The sequence below is a fragment of the Gekko japonicus genome, unplaced genomic scaffold (assembly GCF_001447785.1).
Source record: "Gekko japonicus isolate JY-2015 unplaced genomic scaffold, Gekko_japonicus_V1.1 scaffold2668, whole genome shotgun sequence".
Classification (NCBI taxonomy): Eukaryota; Metazoa; Chordata; class Lepidosauria; order Squamata; family Gekkonidae; genus Gekko; species Gekko japonicus.
In genome coordinates, this window is record NW_015167137.1 from 128,686 (window position 1) to 146,627 (window position 17,942).

General features: G+C 43.8%; 1 protein-coding gene across 1 annotated transcript; it reads left to right on the plus strand.

Annotated features, from left to right (window-relative positions):
* The first annotated feature begins 2,879 nt into the window (after positions 1-2,879).
* On the plus strand, positions 2,880-17,638 carry LOC107112005 (myelin protein zero-like protein 1). The gene is made up of 5 exons (XM_015413062.1): positions 2,880-2,931; positions 5,116-5,276; positions 7,639-7,852; positions 13,674-13,789; positions 16,987-17,638. The coding sequence occupies exons 1-5, from the start codon at positions 2,880-2,882 to the stop codon at positions 17,080-17,082; spliced, it is 639 nt and encodes a 212-aa protein (XP_015268548.1). The 3' UTR covers positions 17,083-17,638.
* The last annotated feature ends 304 nt before the right edge of the window (positions 17,639-17,942 follow it).

The window sequence follows — 17,942 nt, forward strand, 5'->3', positions numbered from 1 at the left end:
CAACAATGTATGTAATCAGCTGTTTCACCACATCCTCTCCAGCATAGGGGTGAGTGTTCTGAATTAATTTGGTGGAGTTTCAAAGGTGTATAATACCATCTGAGTACAATTTTGACGGCTTGAGCTCTTATATTTAAGGATCTGGATGTCATGCTCGGCGATGACCATATTTTTTCCCATACAGAATCTGTTAGAGAGGTTGAGCAAAACTTACTCTATGCAATGATTTATTCCAAACATAATTTAAAAATTTATTCTGCCAAAGTTTGATTTTTTCCAATGGTATTTTAATGGGGATTGCTCTGAATAGGTATAAAAATTTGGGGAATATAAATGTTTTTAAAATTTGAATTTTTTCAATCCAATTAAAGAGGGGCACTGAAGGCCTTGTGTATAGCTCATCTAAAGAACCGGCTATATCGGCGTGATTGTGTTTAATTATATCTTTCAAATTTACCGGGATTCTTACACCTAAATATTTCCAACAGGACGTAGTCCAGCTGAACGTGAATTTACTTTGTATATAGTGTTTATCAGAATCCGACAAATTTATAGGGTATATGATAGATTTGGAATAATTAATTTTGAGGCCAGATATTGTGCCAGTTGGATGGTTTGATAGCGAATGCTATAATATTAAATACCAAATCCAATCTATTTACAACCTTTTTAGGGAATATAACTGGACTCACCTTCCAGATGAGTATTTCAATTTTAAAAAACAGTTACGTCAAATAGTTAAGATAAAATATAAAGAGCACACTGGGAAACAATGGGCTAACCTCCTTCAGGCTACATTGTCAAAATGACTCCAGGAAATTCTGGGTGTTGGTGTCAGATAAACATAAAATGAAGAGTGCCCAAATAAACGCCACCACCCCAGTTCACTGGTATGATTATTTTTTGAAGCTGTTCTATGATAATAATATAACTGCCACTAATTCCATTAACTACATGGTGTCAGAATTAGATGATATTCCCCAATGGCCTCCAGTGAGACCAGAGGAGGTTATTCCATTCATTGAACAGCTAAAGCCAAGAAAAGCCCCTGGCCCAAACACAATTCCACCTGAAATAGTTAAAATAAATCCAGACTGGTGGGCTACCTTCTTGGCAGATTTTTTTTACCATAGTCGATAGAACGGGAATAATGCCAGAGTCTTGGACAAATGCAATGCTGGTTCCCATCTTTAAAAAGAGTAATTACCAGTTACCATCCAATTACCGTCTCTGTTATTGGGAAACTTTATGCTAGATGACTGGTTAACAAACTTGGATCTGGGATGCCAGAACAAGGAATTCTGGATCAAGAACAAATAGGTTTTTGTAAAGGGGAATCCACCCTAAATCACTACATGACTCTTATGCACCTTGTTAATAAGTATAAGAGGCAAAAAGGTGCCAAAGGTGCCAAAGTATAGGCATGCTTTCTAGATCGTCTATGGGAGAAACTTAAGTTGATGGGGAACCGAGGCTTCTACATTTAATAATGAAGTTTCATCATAATACGACATGCCAAGTTAGGCTTAACAGCGTTGGTGATCTAGCTGACAAAATTCCAATTAATATAGGATCCAAAAAGGGCTGCCTTTTAGCACATTTAGCCCAGGATCAGGAAGGGGTCAATAAAAACCATTGAGGGACCAGGCCTTATGGGCCCCATCCCATGGTAGCTACAGGCCTGGTTCATCTTGAGGATTTACACTGGTGTAAATGTTGACATGGGGGGGGCGCAGTGACTCAGAGGTTAAGATGTTGAGCTGCAGACCAGAAGGTCTGTAGTTCGGCAGTTCAAGACCCTAGTGCTGTGTGACAGAGTGAGCTCCCATCTCTCGTTCCAGCTCCTGCCAACCTAACAGTTTGAAAGCAAGAAATTGCAAGTAGATAAATAGGTACCGCTTTGGTGGGAAGGTAACAGCGTTCCGTGTGCCTTGGCGTTTAGTCATGCCGGCCACATGACCACAGAAACATCTTTGGACAGCACTGGCTCTTCAGCACCGCCCCCTAGAATCAGATTTGACTAGTTCTTGAGCAAGGGAAACCTTTAAATGCTGACATAATGGTAATCATACACTGGATTGAGTACTGCCCTATCTAGCCACAAATCTAAAGAAAATATTACTGACACAGAGTGTCAGCAGCATCACTTGCTTTTAATGTCTAGGATCCTGTGAGATAGAGGGAGGTTTCTGTTTGGGAAAACTTAGCATCTGAAACACTGCTGGCTGTGTCAGAATCTATGTTTCATTTCTCGCATTCCCCCGGCCCTTTTCCTAGTGGGTAGGGAAATGTTTCCAAAGTTAGTGCCTGTGTGTAGGCAGAGGACTGCTGCCTGAAATTGGTTGGGAAAGAAATTGACCAGCTTTCATCAAGGAAATTGACCTCTCTGGTGAAACAGGATGCTGGACTAGATGAGACCCTGTTCTGATCTAGCAGGGCTGTTCTTAGGTCAGTTTGGTGTGGTGGGTAAGGAGCAGGAACTCTAATCTGGGAGAACCGGGTTTGATTCCCCACTCTTCCACATGAAGCTGGTGGTGTGGCCTCGGTTCAGTCACAAGTTCTCTGAAGAGCTGTTCTCTCAGCCCCACTTACCTCGCAGGGTGTCTGTTGTGGGGAGCGGAAGGGAAAGGGATAGTAAACCGCTCTGAGACACCTTCGGGTAGTGCAGGGCGGGGTATAAATCCCACCTCTTCTTCTCCTTTATGAAATGCTGATAGTGCACGCCTGCAATGGTTAGGGCGGCATTTGGCGAAATGGAGAAGGGGAAACCCAGGAGACTGACCGCCCTTGTTTTCACTACCTCTTTGTCTGTTTCCTTCCCTCTCTCCCTCCCTCCCTCTCTCGTTCTCCCACCCTCGTGATCCCAGAATCGGCGCAGGATGGCCTCACCTCGGGTGCTGGCCTTGGTGCTGGTGGCGGCTCTGGGCCTGGGTGAGTGTCAGGTAGGCGCCGGCGATGAGGGTAGGAAGGAGAGGAAGAGAAGGACGTGGTGAGGAGACGGAGTGGAGAGGGGAGAAAGGCTGGTCCTGCGGAGACCCCCCCGAGGTCGCAGCAGCCCCAGATCCCCGTGTCTAGAGCCCGCGACTGGGCTTGAGAGGAGGACGGCGCGGGCAGGAAGCGGCCGCTCACTTTGGGCTGGGGGAACGCGGGATACGACGCGAGGGGAGGGCAGCCCCGGGTGACGCTGCTTCTTCTCCAGCGGAGGATGTCGAGGTGTCAGAGAGCCCCGCTCTCGGAGAGGCGCCTGACGCCCGCGCGCCCCTTTCCCGGGGGCTGAAGAGGGGCCTGGGGGGCCAAGAATCGTGTCATGATGGCGGTCCTTTTCATAGGGACTCAAGGCGGATTGCACAGAGTGAGTCATGTAGGCTCGACAAAACGGGACTTTCAAGAAACAACGCACTAGGATTGTAGAAGTCTGGGACTACCAGAAAGAACGGAGGCATAGCATAAGTATTCACCAGACATGACAAAATAGGATCCTACTTACAATAATCTGTATGCAGCAGTTATAGACCCGTCTCTCTAATCATTTATCCAAATAAGTGTGCGAACTATTTTGTGCAGTGCAGAAAAGCCCTTTGGAATAGTTCAGTTTTGCATAATTTTGAAGAACCCCCAGGGAGCTTCTTGGGAGGAGGAATTAAGGCATGCCTAGGATAGTTTTTCCTCTGGCTCATTATTTAAGAGGTGACTAAGGACAACCCAGCTGTTAGAGCAGGTAGATAGAGCTAGTAGAGAAAGAGGTACTTTTCTCCCTTTCTCACAATACAAGAACTCGTGGGCACTCCATGAGATTGCTGAGCGGTCAGGTTAGAACAGATAAAAGGAAGTACTTCTTCACCCAAAGAACGATTAACACATGGAATTCACTGCCACAGGAGGTGGCGGTTACAAGCACAGTCGGCTTCGAGAGGGAACTGAATACACATATGGAGCAGAGGTCCATCGGTGGCTACTAGCCACAAGGTATAGATAGGAACTCTTGGTCTTGGGCAAGTGCTTTGGAGGGTGCTTTGGAGGGACAACAGTGGGAGGGCTTCTAGTGTCCTGGCCCCACTGCCGGACCTCCTGATGGCACCTGGTATTTTTGGCCACTGTGTGACAGAGTGTTGGACTGGATGGGCCATTGGCCTGATCCAACGCTGGCTTCTCTTATGTTCTCTTCAGTTCTCATGTTTTCTCTGTTTTTACTCTAAAATCAGGATTATTATACCGGGAAATGGCTACTTAATTTGCATACAAATAAGATCAACATTCAGATCTTACAAGTAAGATTGACATTTCACCATCAAATCTGACAAAGGTTGTGAAACAAGTTTTTGAATTTGGGGAAACTCATAACATATTTGGTCATTGATTGATATGACTCGTATGTGTGAATTCATGTGATGACATATTCAATGTTTTTTTTTTCCTCCAGTGGTAGATTTATTCCCACTCCCTCTTTTTTGCCATCAAGTCACAGCCGACTTAGGGTTGACCCCAGAGGGTTTTCAAGGCAAGGGACATTCAGAGGTAGTTTGCCATGGCCTGCCTCTGTGGTACAACCCTGGATACCCTTGAAGTTGTCCTTTCCAAATAGTAGCCAGAGTTTACCTTGCTTAGCTTTTGAGATCTGATGAGATTGGGCAAACCTAGGCTATCCAGATCAAGGTTATCTCATGCAGGGAAGAAGTATAATAATAATAAGAGGAGGAGGAGGAGGAGATTGGATTTATACCCTGCTCTTCACTTGGAGTCTCAGAGCGGCTAACAATCTCCTTCCCTTCCTCTCCCCACAACAGACACTCTGTGAGGTAGGTGGGGATGAGAGAGCTCTGAGAGAACTACCCTTGAGAGAACAGCTCTGACAGAACTGTGGCTTGGCCAAGGTCACCCAGCAGCTGCACGTGGAGAAGTGGGGAATCAAACCCGCTTCTCCCAGGTTAGAGTCCATGCTCCTTACCACTACTGCAGACAGGCTCATGGTATGTTGTGATGGCATGTTTTGATCCAATGTACTGGTTCAGAGTCCTTTTGTTGCTGGTTGTGTTATGCTAGCTGTATGGTGTGACACCATTGTTTCATTGTGTCTTGCGTTGGGTTCTGTGCTGATGCTTGTGGTGTTCTTGGCAGCCCAGGTGTCAGCTGTGGAGGTGTACACACCAAGCGAACTCAGTGTGAGAAATGGGACAAAGGTAAGGCTCCCGTGCACGTTCACATCCACAGAAGTGATCAGCAGTGCAGCTTCCGTGACCTGGAGCTTCCAAGCACAAGGAGCACCTTCTGCTGTGTCGGTAAGAGATGATGTTATGCTAGGTTTGAATGGGAATCATCGGCAACAGTGGATCACCAGTGCAATCCTGAATGTTCATTAAAGTTCATCTCTCAGTCTTATCTTGTCATCAAGTGATAGCTGACTTATGGCCACCCTGTTGGGTTTTCAAGGCAAGAGGTGCTCAGAGGTGATTTGCCACTGCCTGACTCCATGTCACAGCCCTGTCATTCCTTGGTGGTCTCCCATCCAAATACTATCCGGGACTGACCCTCCTTAGCTTCTGAGATCTGACGAGCTCAGACTAGCCTGGACCACGGGGCTGCATGATGTCTTTTGTGGGCTCTATAGCACTTTTGCCTTCATGGGCCCCACTCGGCTCCAGCCAGAATAATATCCACATTAAAAGTATTTTTGATACAACTTAAAATACTTTAACTTTTTTTTTGTTTTAGGCAAAAATTAATAGATTTTTGTGGGCCCTCAACGTTTCATTTTTTTTTCTGATGTGAGAAAAAAATTAAAACATTTCCTTCGACCCTAAAAGTTCATTTCTTCTTCTTCTGACTTGAAAAGAAATCACAACACTTTTGTGGGCCCCTAAAGGCACTACTGTGCCTGCTGTGTCTAATGGATATAGGTTGGCCCTTCTGGGCCATCTACATCAGAGCCCATCAAAGTCAATGGAATTAGAAATGGATAATTCTGCTCCAGACTTCTTTGTAATCTTTCATGGGCATTTGCTCTCCACTTTTGCTATTAGAAAAGAATGGGATGGATCCTGCCACCTTTGGCTGCCAAAAAATGGTTTCACTGGAAATCATGGGGGCTTCGCTGATGATAGCCACTGCGGTGGAGCAGTCAGAGTGTTAGACTAGGTCCTGGGAGACCTAGGGTTAAATCCTCATTCTGCTGTGGTGGCCTGGTGGGTGAGCCAATCACCCTCTCACAGGGTTGCCATGAGGATAATATGAAGAAGAAGAAGAAGAAGAAGAAGAAGAAGAAGAAGAAGAAGAAGAAGAAGAAGGAATCTCAGAGCAACTTACAATCTCCTTTCCCTTCCCCTCCTCACAACAGACACTTTGTGAGGTAGGTGGGGCTGAGAGAGCTTTCTTGAGAACTGCTGGTGAGAGCACAGCTCTGAAAGAACTTGTGACTGACCCAAGGTCACACCAGCAGCTGCATGTGGAGAGGTGGGTAATCAAACCCAGTTCTCCAGACTAGAGTCCGTGTCCCTAACCACTGCACCAAACTGACTCTCAGAAGAGGAAGAGGATGTAACGTCCTTTGGGTCCCCAGTGGGGAGAAAGGGAGAATATAAATGAATCAAATAAGAACAATGTGGGACAGGAGCCTATAGTAAGGGACAGAATTGGGTGACTGATCTAAAAACTTGCTGGATACAACCCAGTGCATATTTTTACAGCTTGTTCTGGTGTCACAGCTCAAATCATGGCAACTGAGTTCTGCCTGCCATCAAAGACAGTACTTCTATTTCAGAACCAAAATACTCCGTTAGAGGGGGAAAAGTCTTGATTGCTGTAATATTTTATTTGACTGAGCCCCCCCCCCCCGAAAAAAAACTAGCTCTTTTTTAAAAAAAGCAAAACAAATATCTACAAGGAGGGACTGGAATGCAAATTTCAGAATCAGATAGATTTTACTTGTAGAGAACAATGTTATCCTAATCTTATAGTTGCACTCTCCAGTATTTGAATTTTGTAAATATCCCAACAGTACCATTTTGTGGGCTCACTGAAGTTAATATGATGCATTTTATGTTGTCAAAACAGTAAAATAATTTTAAGTTTTGTAAGATAGTAAGTATTGCATATGTAGCAATATCCCAAATACATTCCAGCCCCCCCTCAAATGCGGCTAGAACCTGCTTTTCCTAAAAAGTAAAAACCCAGGGCTCTAGTCGGGAGGGAGCTCTCAGGTACGGAGCTCCGGAAGAGAACCTCTAGGGGGCGGGGCCGTCACGTGGTGAAGCCCCGCCCCCTTCTTTACCCCGCCCTCTGCTTCGATCCTCATTCCGTTTGGGAATGAGGATGAAGCAGGAGGGTAAGTAGCCGGGCCTTCTGACACACTTCCGGTGATGTCAGGGGGTGTGGCCTTCTGTCACTTCCGGCGATGTCAGGGGGCGTGGCATATGCAAATAAGTTATGCTAATGAGTTATGCTAATGAGCTCCGGCAGCTCTTTTTCTACAACAAGACCCCTGTAAACCTATATCCGCAATAAGGGACTGATATCACACTGCAAGGCACATTCCATGAGTAATTAGACTTGCAGTTTTCCAGCAAACTAATTTCCTTGAGATTTTGGAGAAGTTCAACAGATGTGGTTTTTAATATTGTGTGACCATTTTTTTCCTGATTGCAGTTCTTCTATTATTCTAACGGGAAGGCATATCCTGGAAAGGATGCGCCATTTAAGGGCAGAATCAGCTGGGCCGGAGACTTGTACAAGAACGATGCATCTATCAGTATTGCAGACATCCAGTTTCAGGACATCGGCACTTATATCTGTGATGTCAGGAACTCTCCAGATATTGTTGTCACACCAGGAGAAATCAGGCTCAGAGTGGTGGAGAGAGGTACATAGTCTGACTCTGAACAAGACTCTGCAGCCAATGACATGCCCTGTCACATAATTAATGGTTTCAGTGAAGTCTCTCCACTTATAATAAGGTCATGTTGGATGCTGTTGTATCATTCCCACTGCATTTTATGCAGACGGCTTTGTTCTCAAAATAAAAACAATTTTCTTTCAAATTAAAAACAAAATGAAATATAATTTACAAAAACCTCCCTATTCTCGATTAAATTTTTAAGGCTTGGCTCCATCAGTGTGCTTTTGCACACGGAAGGCTATCTGACCAATGGGCACAAATTTCTTGCCTCCCTTTCCGCCCAAAATGTTCCCTGAAAATTCCGTTCTCTGAGACAGGGTTCCCTCCCAAATAGCATTTCTGGAGCCATTTTGGGCTCCAGTGGGAGTGTGTGGGTGGGGAAATACTCTGGTGAATCAAGCCTAAGGGTGGCCACCAAAACCAAGTTCTGCCAGAGAGGTCCCTAAAATGCTTTCACGAGTGTCTGCATTCTAATTTAGAGATTTGCTAATAGGCAATGGCAGCTATTGGTGGCTGCACTTTGAATTAAGATCCTGCTTTTATGTGTCCCCATAGTCATGCTGACAATACACCCACCAGACCTAAGAACACCAGCTATACCAGCTCAGGTTCATTCACTTGTTCACCTTCCAGTGTTATATATAACTTCATAAGAACATAAGAGACGCCAATGTTGGATCAGGCCAAAGGCCCATCTAGTCCAACACTCTGTCACACAGTGGCCAAAAATACCAGGTGCCATCAGGAGGTCCGCCAGTGGGGCCAGGACATTAGAAGCCCTCCCACTGCTGACCCCCCCCCCAAGCACCAAGAAGACAGAGCATCACTTGCCCCAGAGCCCCTATCTATACCTTGTGGCTAATAGCCACAGATGGACCTCTGCTCCATATGCTTATCTAATTCCCTTTTGAAGCCGTCCATGCTTGTAGCCGCCACCACTTCCTGTGGCAGTGAATTCCATGTGTTAATCACTCTTTGGGTGAAGAAGTACTTCCTTTTATCCGTTCTAACCCAACCGCTCAGCAATTTCATGGAGTGCCCACGAGTTCTTGTTTTGTGAGAAAGGGAGAAAAGTACCTCTTTTTCTACCTGCTCTTTCCCATGCATAATCTTATAAACCTCAATCATGTCACCACTCAGTTGTCGTTTCTCCAAGCTAAAGAGCACTAAGCGCTTTAACCTTTCCTCATAGGGAAAGTGTTCCAACCCTTTTATCATTCGAGTTGCCCTTTTCTGCACTTTTTCCAAAGCTATATTTTTTTTAAGGTGAGTTAACCAGAACTGCACACAGTATTCCAAAGAGGTTGCACCATTGATTTATATAGGGGCATTATGATATTGGCTGATCTGTTTTCAATACCCTTCCTAATAATCCCAAGCATAGCATTGACCTTCTTTATTGCAGTCACACACTGTCTCGACATTTTCAGTGAGTTATCTACTACAACTCCAAGATCTCTCTCTTGATCAGTCTCTGCCAGTTCAGACCCCATCAATGTGTATTTATATTTAGGATTTTTGGCTCCAATGTGCATCACCTTGCACTTGCCCACATTGAACCCCATTTGCCATGTTGACGCCCACCTGCCCATCCTTGACAGATCCCTTTGGAGTGCCTCACAATCCTCACTGGTTTTCACCACCCTGAACAACTTCGTATCATCCGCAAATTTAGCCACTTCACTGCTTACTCCCAACTCCAAATCATTAATGAACAAGTTAAAAAGCAGTGGACCAAGTACTGATCCCTGCGGTACCCCACTGCTTACCACCCTCCACTGAGAAAATTGCCCATTTATACTCACTCTCTGTTTTCTATTAATTAGCCAGTTTTTGATCCATAAGACTTGTCCTTTTATCCCATGATTTTTGAGCTTACTTAGGAGCCTTTGATGAGGAACTTTATCAAAAGCTTTCTGGAAGTCCAGGCAAACAATATCTATTGGATCCCCCTTGTCCACATGTTTGTTCACCCCCTCAAAGAACACTAACAAGTTAGTGAGACAAGATCTTCCCTTACAAAACCCATGCTGAGTCTGCCTCAATGTCAGCAATGTCTGCTTCAAATGTCAGCAATGCCCTTCCACTCTCTACATGGGACAAACAGGTGAGTCCCTACAAACATGAATAAATGGGCGTAAATCTGACATTAAAAATCACAGTGTTCAGAAACCAGTAGGGGAACATTTTAATATTCCAGGACATTCTGATTTATTTATTTATTTTTATTTAATTTTATTTTAGGAAAACAATGGGGATACAGAAAAGAAAAGGGGGGGAAAGAAAAAAATGGTTATACCACATAACTATGTTTATCAAAGACAATAATATAGCACATAATATATAAAACAGAGAATAATTACCCTTTCATACCCTTCACTGTAATTTTAAGAGATTATCTATAAAATATAATAGTTCTTATTTCTGTTTGGGTACAACTCTATTCATCATTTAAGTTTTAAGTTTTGAATGTCATAACTAATCTGTTTTGACTACAACACTGGTTTCATCATTACTATGTATTCAGTATAACATATTTTCACCACTTCTACATATTCATTAGAACCTTTAATAGATAAGTAATATATCATGGTGTAAAGTCAAGTCTATTAGATACCTCATATGGAGAACCCATTTGTATTCAAGATATTACATTTGGAACAGATTTTAATTCTACTTCTATTTCATTATGATACATTTGTATATGATGGTGTGGACTTCAGATATCGCACTCTAAGTTTGTCTCCTGCTAGTGTAGCACACATAATACATATTCCATCTCTCCTCAAATTTCATAATAGACCAGTTTCTCAAATAGGTTGTTAATAGCTTGTTAATTTTGCCATTACTACATATTCAGCAAGTTTATTTTCCCATTCTTCTAAACATGGAGAGACATTTAGTTTTCATTATACCTGTTCTTTAAGGTACTTTAAGGTTCTGCATCCACTTAATCATACATTCATTAAGATCTGCTGATTCTAATCTTACTATTCTTTGTCTTGTCTTTTTAATCTGGTCCACAATCCAGACCAGACCTGCTGCTTGGTGATATAATTCTATATTTGGGACTGCTAAACCTCCTCTCTTTTTCTCAACTTGGAATATTTTGATGGTTTTTTTGCCATTCCACATAAATTCATTTATCTGTCTTTGCCACTTTTTCAATATTATTTCTTTTACAAGAGGTGGACCCGCGATACTCGCGGGGGTGGGGTGTGGAGGGAGGCAGAGCTGCAAACGGCGGCTCTAGTGGAGAAAAGGCCGTGAGGGGTAAGGGGTAGAGCGGCGGCTCTAGTCTTCTTCCTACCCATTACTTTCTGCCACGGATGCAGATACCGACCGCCACCGCCGACTCCCCCGCCCCCTCGCCGCCAGACACTTGCCCGGGAGCCCGCGCAGGAGCCCCTCGGCCTCCATGGCTAGCTGAGCCGCTGCATGTCACATCCGCCCCAGTTCTGGAAGGTAAGGAATTGCACCAGCCAGGCTGGGAGGAAGGCGCTCAGATCTGCTGCTTCTGGGGGCGGGACACAATGGCCATCCCGGATTGCCTGGCTCTCCGCCCACCCTTTCCCCCTCGGTGCATCGTGGGCTGCTTGGCCCTCGCGGTTTGCTCTCCTTTCCCCCCCACCCCCGGCTCCTTTTTCTCCTCCCCCCCGCTGGCTCGCCGCTTACCTTCCCAGCGGTGGCGGCATCTGCGGCGGTCGCAGAGCGTCCCCTGCGCATGTGTAGGGGACGCTCTGTGAGTTTCGGGGGGATTTAAACATCCCCCCGATTTTTTCCCCACCATTTAGGATTTTTGTGCACACGTGGGGACTGCCCCACGTGTGCACAAACCTCTCCCTGCCCCCCAAGTGCCCCCGCACAGACAGGGGCACTTCACTATTAGATATATAGATGTATGTGGGTAACATATGGAACAAAAGCTTTGGTTTTGGCAGCACATTCATTTTGATTGCAGAAATTCTTCCCAGCCATAAGTTTTTAAATTTTCCCATCTTAATAAATCTGCTTGTATTAATTTCCAATTTTTCTGGTAGTTATTTTTTAAAAAGATTACAGTTTTGCCCAGTCACATGTATTCCCAAATATTTAATAGGGTTGGTGGCTGTTGAGCACTTTGTATTCTTTATCATCTCTTCTTCTTCTTGTTGTGTTTAAAATTTCATTATCATTTTCCCCCTGTTAATTTTATAGGCTGATAGGGATCTAAATTCTTCAGTATGTTCAATTACATATTGCAATGATCTCTGGGGATTCAAGTCTATTAAAACCACATAATCTGCATAACTTTTCATTTTGAACACTTCATCCTGAAGTGAGCAGCAGCTGCTACTGTCTACCTAGGGCAGGCTGTACAAGCACATGCATTTTGTTGTTTGTTGGCACTAGTCTTAAATTGTGCCCCAGATTTTCCAGGTAGTTTTTGTTAATAAATAGTTCCCAGGTAAGCACAGTGTCCCTGCTGTTCCTGCAACACACAAGTGCCCATATGAATGGGAAAATGGCACATCAGGTTAAAATACTTCGGTTTACCTGAGCACCAGTTTATGATTTGATAGACTGGTTGACCTGAGTATTGTTGTCTTGGCTGCTGGTGTCCCCGGCCAATTGATACTGAAGTGCGGGATATTAACTAACTAAACAATGTGCCATCTTTAGAGGCTCCTTGGTGATGAGGCTGTCTAGTGAAGTGGATTCTATAACAAATCTGTCCAGGAGCCAAGCAAGCAGCAAGAAATTTCCTAATTTCTTGTTACCTTGTGTTTTCCTGTAAATCTAGAAACCTGTTTTGTTTTCTCTTTTTAGGGATTTTGATTTTTTTTAAATCAATTATATGGTTATAAAGAAAGAGAAATTTGAAGAGAGGAGGGGCAAGAAGGGAGATTCTGCAGAATTTCAGAATTTCACTAATTGTGAAATAACTTAGGGAACTGGATCTTAGAATGGCTACTACTTCATTAGTGCTTGAACTGGCACAAGCTATTATTGTCCTCCTCTCAATACGATGGCCCGTCTCCTTTATGCAGATATGCGCATACATGGACTGCCATATAAAAATCAGAGCGTTGGTCCCTCAGTGCCAATGTTGTCTACCCAGACTGGTAGCAGTCTTCAGGATGTTAGGTTCCTTTCAAATGGATTGAACCAGGGACCTTCTGCATGTCAAGCAGATGCTCTACTACTGAGCCATGGCCCCTCCCTTTGTTGGGTGGTAAAATTTGCCCATTTCTCTTGTCCCTCTTGTCAATGTGAAGATTCATGGTCTTGGACATGCCTTGCTTTTCTGCTTTAGTCAGGAAATTCCCTTTTACAGGCTTTTCTTCTGCCACTGTGCAATACTGTTGCTTCCCACAGCCAACCAGTAGGGGGTGTTTTACAAATAATATGGTTTCATTTACAAGTGTATTCTGTTGAGACTGCAGTGAATCCAGATCTGTTGGTGTGAAACAGCTCTATGTGTTTCAGTCTTCTCAACCGTGCAACTTCATACCCTCCTTAAGGAACTGCTCACACAGCTCTGACTCCCATGTGATTGCTTTTTCAAGGAGGGAGGGTTGGTTTATTATGAACTGAGCTTATGTCCTGGCAAGGTTACAAATTCTTCAATCACCTCACCTGCCTACACATCCCCAGGAAAAAGAGAGGGGGAGGTTAGAACTGGATGGGCGCCAACCATCACGTCACATATTGGCCAAATTCTTAAGTGGCCTGATCTTTGGGGGCAGATCACTGGTGTATTCAGTGGATTTTCATGTTCTCTTCCATCTCCTTCTGTGCACAGGTCATGACTATTCCAATCGAAGCATCATCTGTTTAGCTGTAGGAACTGTGATTCTCGTCCTCCTTGTGTTCATTGTCATTACAGATCATCTCTTCTGGAAGGAACAAAAGAGCAAGGTTGTATGATTTTTCTACTCCTTGTGTCTCTTACCTTTTAAAACAAGAAGGAACCGGAATTACAGATTACTTTGTGGGATTCCTAAAGGACACCAAATAATCACCTCTGACTGCTTTGCATGGCGAAGATCTTAGATTCAATGTTGCTCTTTAGAACCCCTGCTTTAAAATCTCTAGTGGTAGGAGAAGCGTCTTTGCCCAACCCTAGCTGCTGTGCCTCATGCTGAGGAGACAGCAGGTTGCCTGAGAGGAAAGTTCTTCCCCTCGCTCCAGATACACAAGGGCTGGTAGAAGGTTCAACAGCGGTGGGGGGAAATTCAGGTGGGGGTAGCCATGTTGATCTGCAGCAGCCGAACAAAGTTTGAGTCCAGTGGCACCTTTAAGACCAACAAAATTTTATTCAAGGTATAAGCTTTTGTATGCAAGCACACTTCTTCAGATACATTGAAATGGGAGCTACCACTACATACCTATAGGTAGAGGGTGAGCAGCAAATTAACATAATAAAGGTGTTTAACAGATGCCAGGACTAAACTGGAATAACCAACTTAATGTATATGGTCACCATTTGTTTATGTTTAATTCCAGAGGGAAACATAGTGAAGGAAAATAAATATATCAACATCAGAGACTGATGGGCAAATGTGGTGGGGAGAGACTGCCCTATATGCTCAATTTAAAAAGTAATTGATACGATACATCACCAAATCTGTGGTGCTTAAATCCAAAGATTGGAGTAATGAATGGATGAGTCAGATCATTTTACAAACCTAAAAAATGTCTCAGGTTTGCAGGAATTTTTTTTTTTTGAAATCTGAAGAAAAAATACATTGGGGATTAAAACTTCTGAAAATGATAGAAACAATACCTGCAGCTTTAAGAAATGAATGTCTTCAGTAGTTGTTGCTAGGCAACCACAATAGTATTTCCAACTTTCAGGCAGGGTTTTGTCAATAAAACACAGGGGAAGGGAGGGAAAGCTCTTTTCAGGACTGTTTTGGCTTTGAAGGTAGCGTTTATCAGGGTCAGGGGGGCAGTGTTAGCGGAAGTCCTCCGGAGGAGAATCTGTCCACTGGCCCAATACCATTTTATGTACAACGGGGGCACGTGAGTTCTATTACCCGTGTATCCAGAGGGCAGAATCAGACGAACTCTCTCTATTTCCCGTAGGAAGGAGACAACACACCTGACGTTTAATAATAATAATTGTTGTCTTTACTAAATATAGTTGGTATTCTCAAGCATACAACACAGATGCATTCACACATATACAAAAGATTCTGTAGGTACAGCAGTAATGGAAAGCAATAATAAACTGTGACCAACAGGGAGGTAACACAAAAGGATGCCGATTAATACTTATCTGATTCCATAAGATGGAGTTGATCTTCTCAAATGAAGAAAACAGGAACATAAGATCTAGCCAGAAGGATTCTACGCCACACTGATGGATTTATCCACTACGTGTGGGCTTCTTGGTTTGCGCATTCCAAGAAGGCTACGTGAATTACCTGTGGCAGAGCTTCAGTTGCCTAGGTGGGGGGGGAGTCTAGCTAGCTTTGGCTGCTAGCTGGTACAACTTAGTTACAGGGTGGGGTGGGGGATGGTTAGCTAACAAAGGACAAAGGTGTGCAATGCCTTATAAAACCTGCCTTAGGGGCTGGCCTGAGTGCCAACCTGGTCCGTTCCCTTCTCTATCTATTGGCTGTTGATAGGTGACGCATCTACCAAAAGGGGAGTGGGCATTAAGCCTAAACTTCAATGGGAACCATTTGGTCAGGTGTCAAAGTTGTATTGCCATAGTAACCTTTGAACTGCAGATGCTGGCCTGGTCCAGAAGGTAGTAAACAGGATGTTCTCTTTTGTGATTCAAAACCAGATAAGGGTTACATGTCATCTAGAAACTCCTTCATGGTGGACCAGTTGTTGTTTCCAAGAGTCCATGTGGCTGAGCATAATGGAGAATGTCTTCTTTGTCCCAAAGCAGGATGGGAAGGTGTGGGTGTGCGAGCGTGTGTCCATTAGCATGCCTATACAGGCAAAGCAGGCCCTGCACATAGCAGCTTCCAGGTGCAAGCAAGCCAAAGCAAGCAAACTCAAGGCACACAGCATTTCCCCAATCCCATACACACAAATGCAGAGACATTACAGACATACAAGCATCAGCATAATACAGATAAAAACACATTTTTACTTCCATCTGCTAACAGCAGCAACCACTAGTGACTGGTTACAACCTAAACTCCATGACTCATCCATTCTCAGCTGCTTGCTACTGTTCAACAGTAGCTACCCCATGAAAGGTAGTATGGTGCACCAGTTAGTTTCAGATTAGGATATGGGAGACCCAGGTTCAAATCACCACTCTGCTGTGGAACCTCACTGAATGACCTTGTGACACTTACACATTCTCAGCCTAGTTCTTCTAACAGCCAAGGGTAGATTGGACATTAAGAGCATCACGACACTTCCCAGTGGGCTATATTATTGTAAATGGGAAAGTGGGGGCCCTGGTCATCTCAGCAGGCAATTCCTACCAAGGCCAGGTGGTGGCAGTGGTTGAAATAAGAGGGAGAAAGAGAAAAGTCACTCTGGGTATCGGGGAAGCCAGCTGGGTGGTACCTGCCAGGTGAAGACTTTGGATCATCACTGGTACCCAGATGCCTCAGAGGTCAATACAGAATAGGACCTGCAAGTTACAGCAGGGCTGTTCTGTCACGTGCATCTAAAGGGCCTTCAGCAACATATTGGCCTTAGAATAGTTTTTCTTATATGTTTGATTTACATGTTTTGTGTCACTTGCTCTGTAAAACTAAGAGGAGTTTGAAAGATAGCTTTGTGTGCAGTATCCTGAACTTCGAGGAGAGGGAACGAAACATAGAGTACCACTAGATATACCCAACCCTTGTTAGTGCCAACTTGGCTCTTGGAATTCACTCAATGGTCTCCACCCCATCTTGGTATCAGATTTGCACCCGTGTGCCCATGTTGTTAACTAACTCAGAGTTGTGACCAATGCTCAGGGTTCATAGCAGGCAAGCAGGTTCAATAATGGCAGCCCATCTCAGCCCACCTGGGTACCCAGCTCCACCTCTAATGCAAATTTCAAGTCCGTACATCTCATTATGTTTCTGCTGAGTATATTTTCAGTAACATACATGTCAACCGAACAGTTTTGATGTGTGATATTCTTACAGGTGCTGAAACCTCTGGCAAACACGGAAAACAATCAAAGGTTTCCTAGTGACTGCTCCAGGACAACACGATTATTGTATCAAAATGTACGCTTGTGAACTGCCTTCAATTCCAGCCATAACAGAAGCATCTTTTTAAAGATATCCTAAATCAGCATCATCTTCCTTCTACATTATCTACCAACCACTAATATAGAGATGCTTTCCTCTCCCCCACCCCCCCAAGGATGTCAGGGAATTTTTGTTATGCAATCCAACAGGTCCTTGAGTGTCCAGTGCTTCATCTTTATGCCGAAAGCAGCTTTCAATTCTTTTCATTTAATTGTCTGGGCATGTTATAGAGGGAGAAAAATTGGACTTGCAGGAACCCCAGACTTCTGGACTCTCCACTTCTAGACACTGATCAAAATAAAAGTAGCAATTGTCATTTAAACAAGTTCTGAAAATGTACTTTGTTGGAATCTTTCTGTTTTAACACTGATATTTTGTCAATTAATATGATTTGTCAGATTTTATGCAACCAAGAGTCCATACTTGGTATAGAGACTGTTGTTTCCAGTACTGTGTAAGAAGAACCATGTTACAATTAAATATCTCAGACAGTACACTTGTCCTTTAGACATCTTAGTGGTACAATAACCTAATAAATATATCATACTCCATTTTGCACTGCATTTTATAATTTATTAATCCATGAAGATAGTATCTTAAGTCCTACTGGACTTGAATCCTGCTCTTTTATAACTCTGTGACCCTCCTTGTGTCTCAAGGAGAAGGAAGGACAAGAAGTGATATAAACAATTTTGATGAGGAAAACCATGCAAAGGGGCACACATCCCTGATCCATATCATTCACCCAGCCGACACTTGAGAGTGTACTGCATGTCTGGGTATGGGTTTCCAGTCATGCATCTGCAGTATCAGCTCCAGTTTGCCCCTAAGGGAGACTCTTGGATGAT

Bases quoted from the DNA above. Each gene is read 5' to 3' on its own strand.
- LOC107112005 (XM_015413062.1), top strand. From the start codon at position 2,880: ATGGCCTCACCTCGGGTGCTGGCCTTGGTGCTGGTGGCGGCTCTGGGC. The intron at 7,853-13,673 runs GTACATAGTCTG...TTCTGTGCACAG, and splicing joins GCTCAGAGTGGTGGAGAGAG to GTCATGACTATTCCAATCGA. The intron at 13,790-16,986 runs GTTGTATGATTT...ATATTCTTACAG, and splicing joins GGAAGGAACAAAAGAGCAAG to GTGCTGAAACCTCTGGCAAA.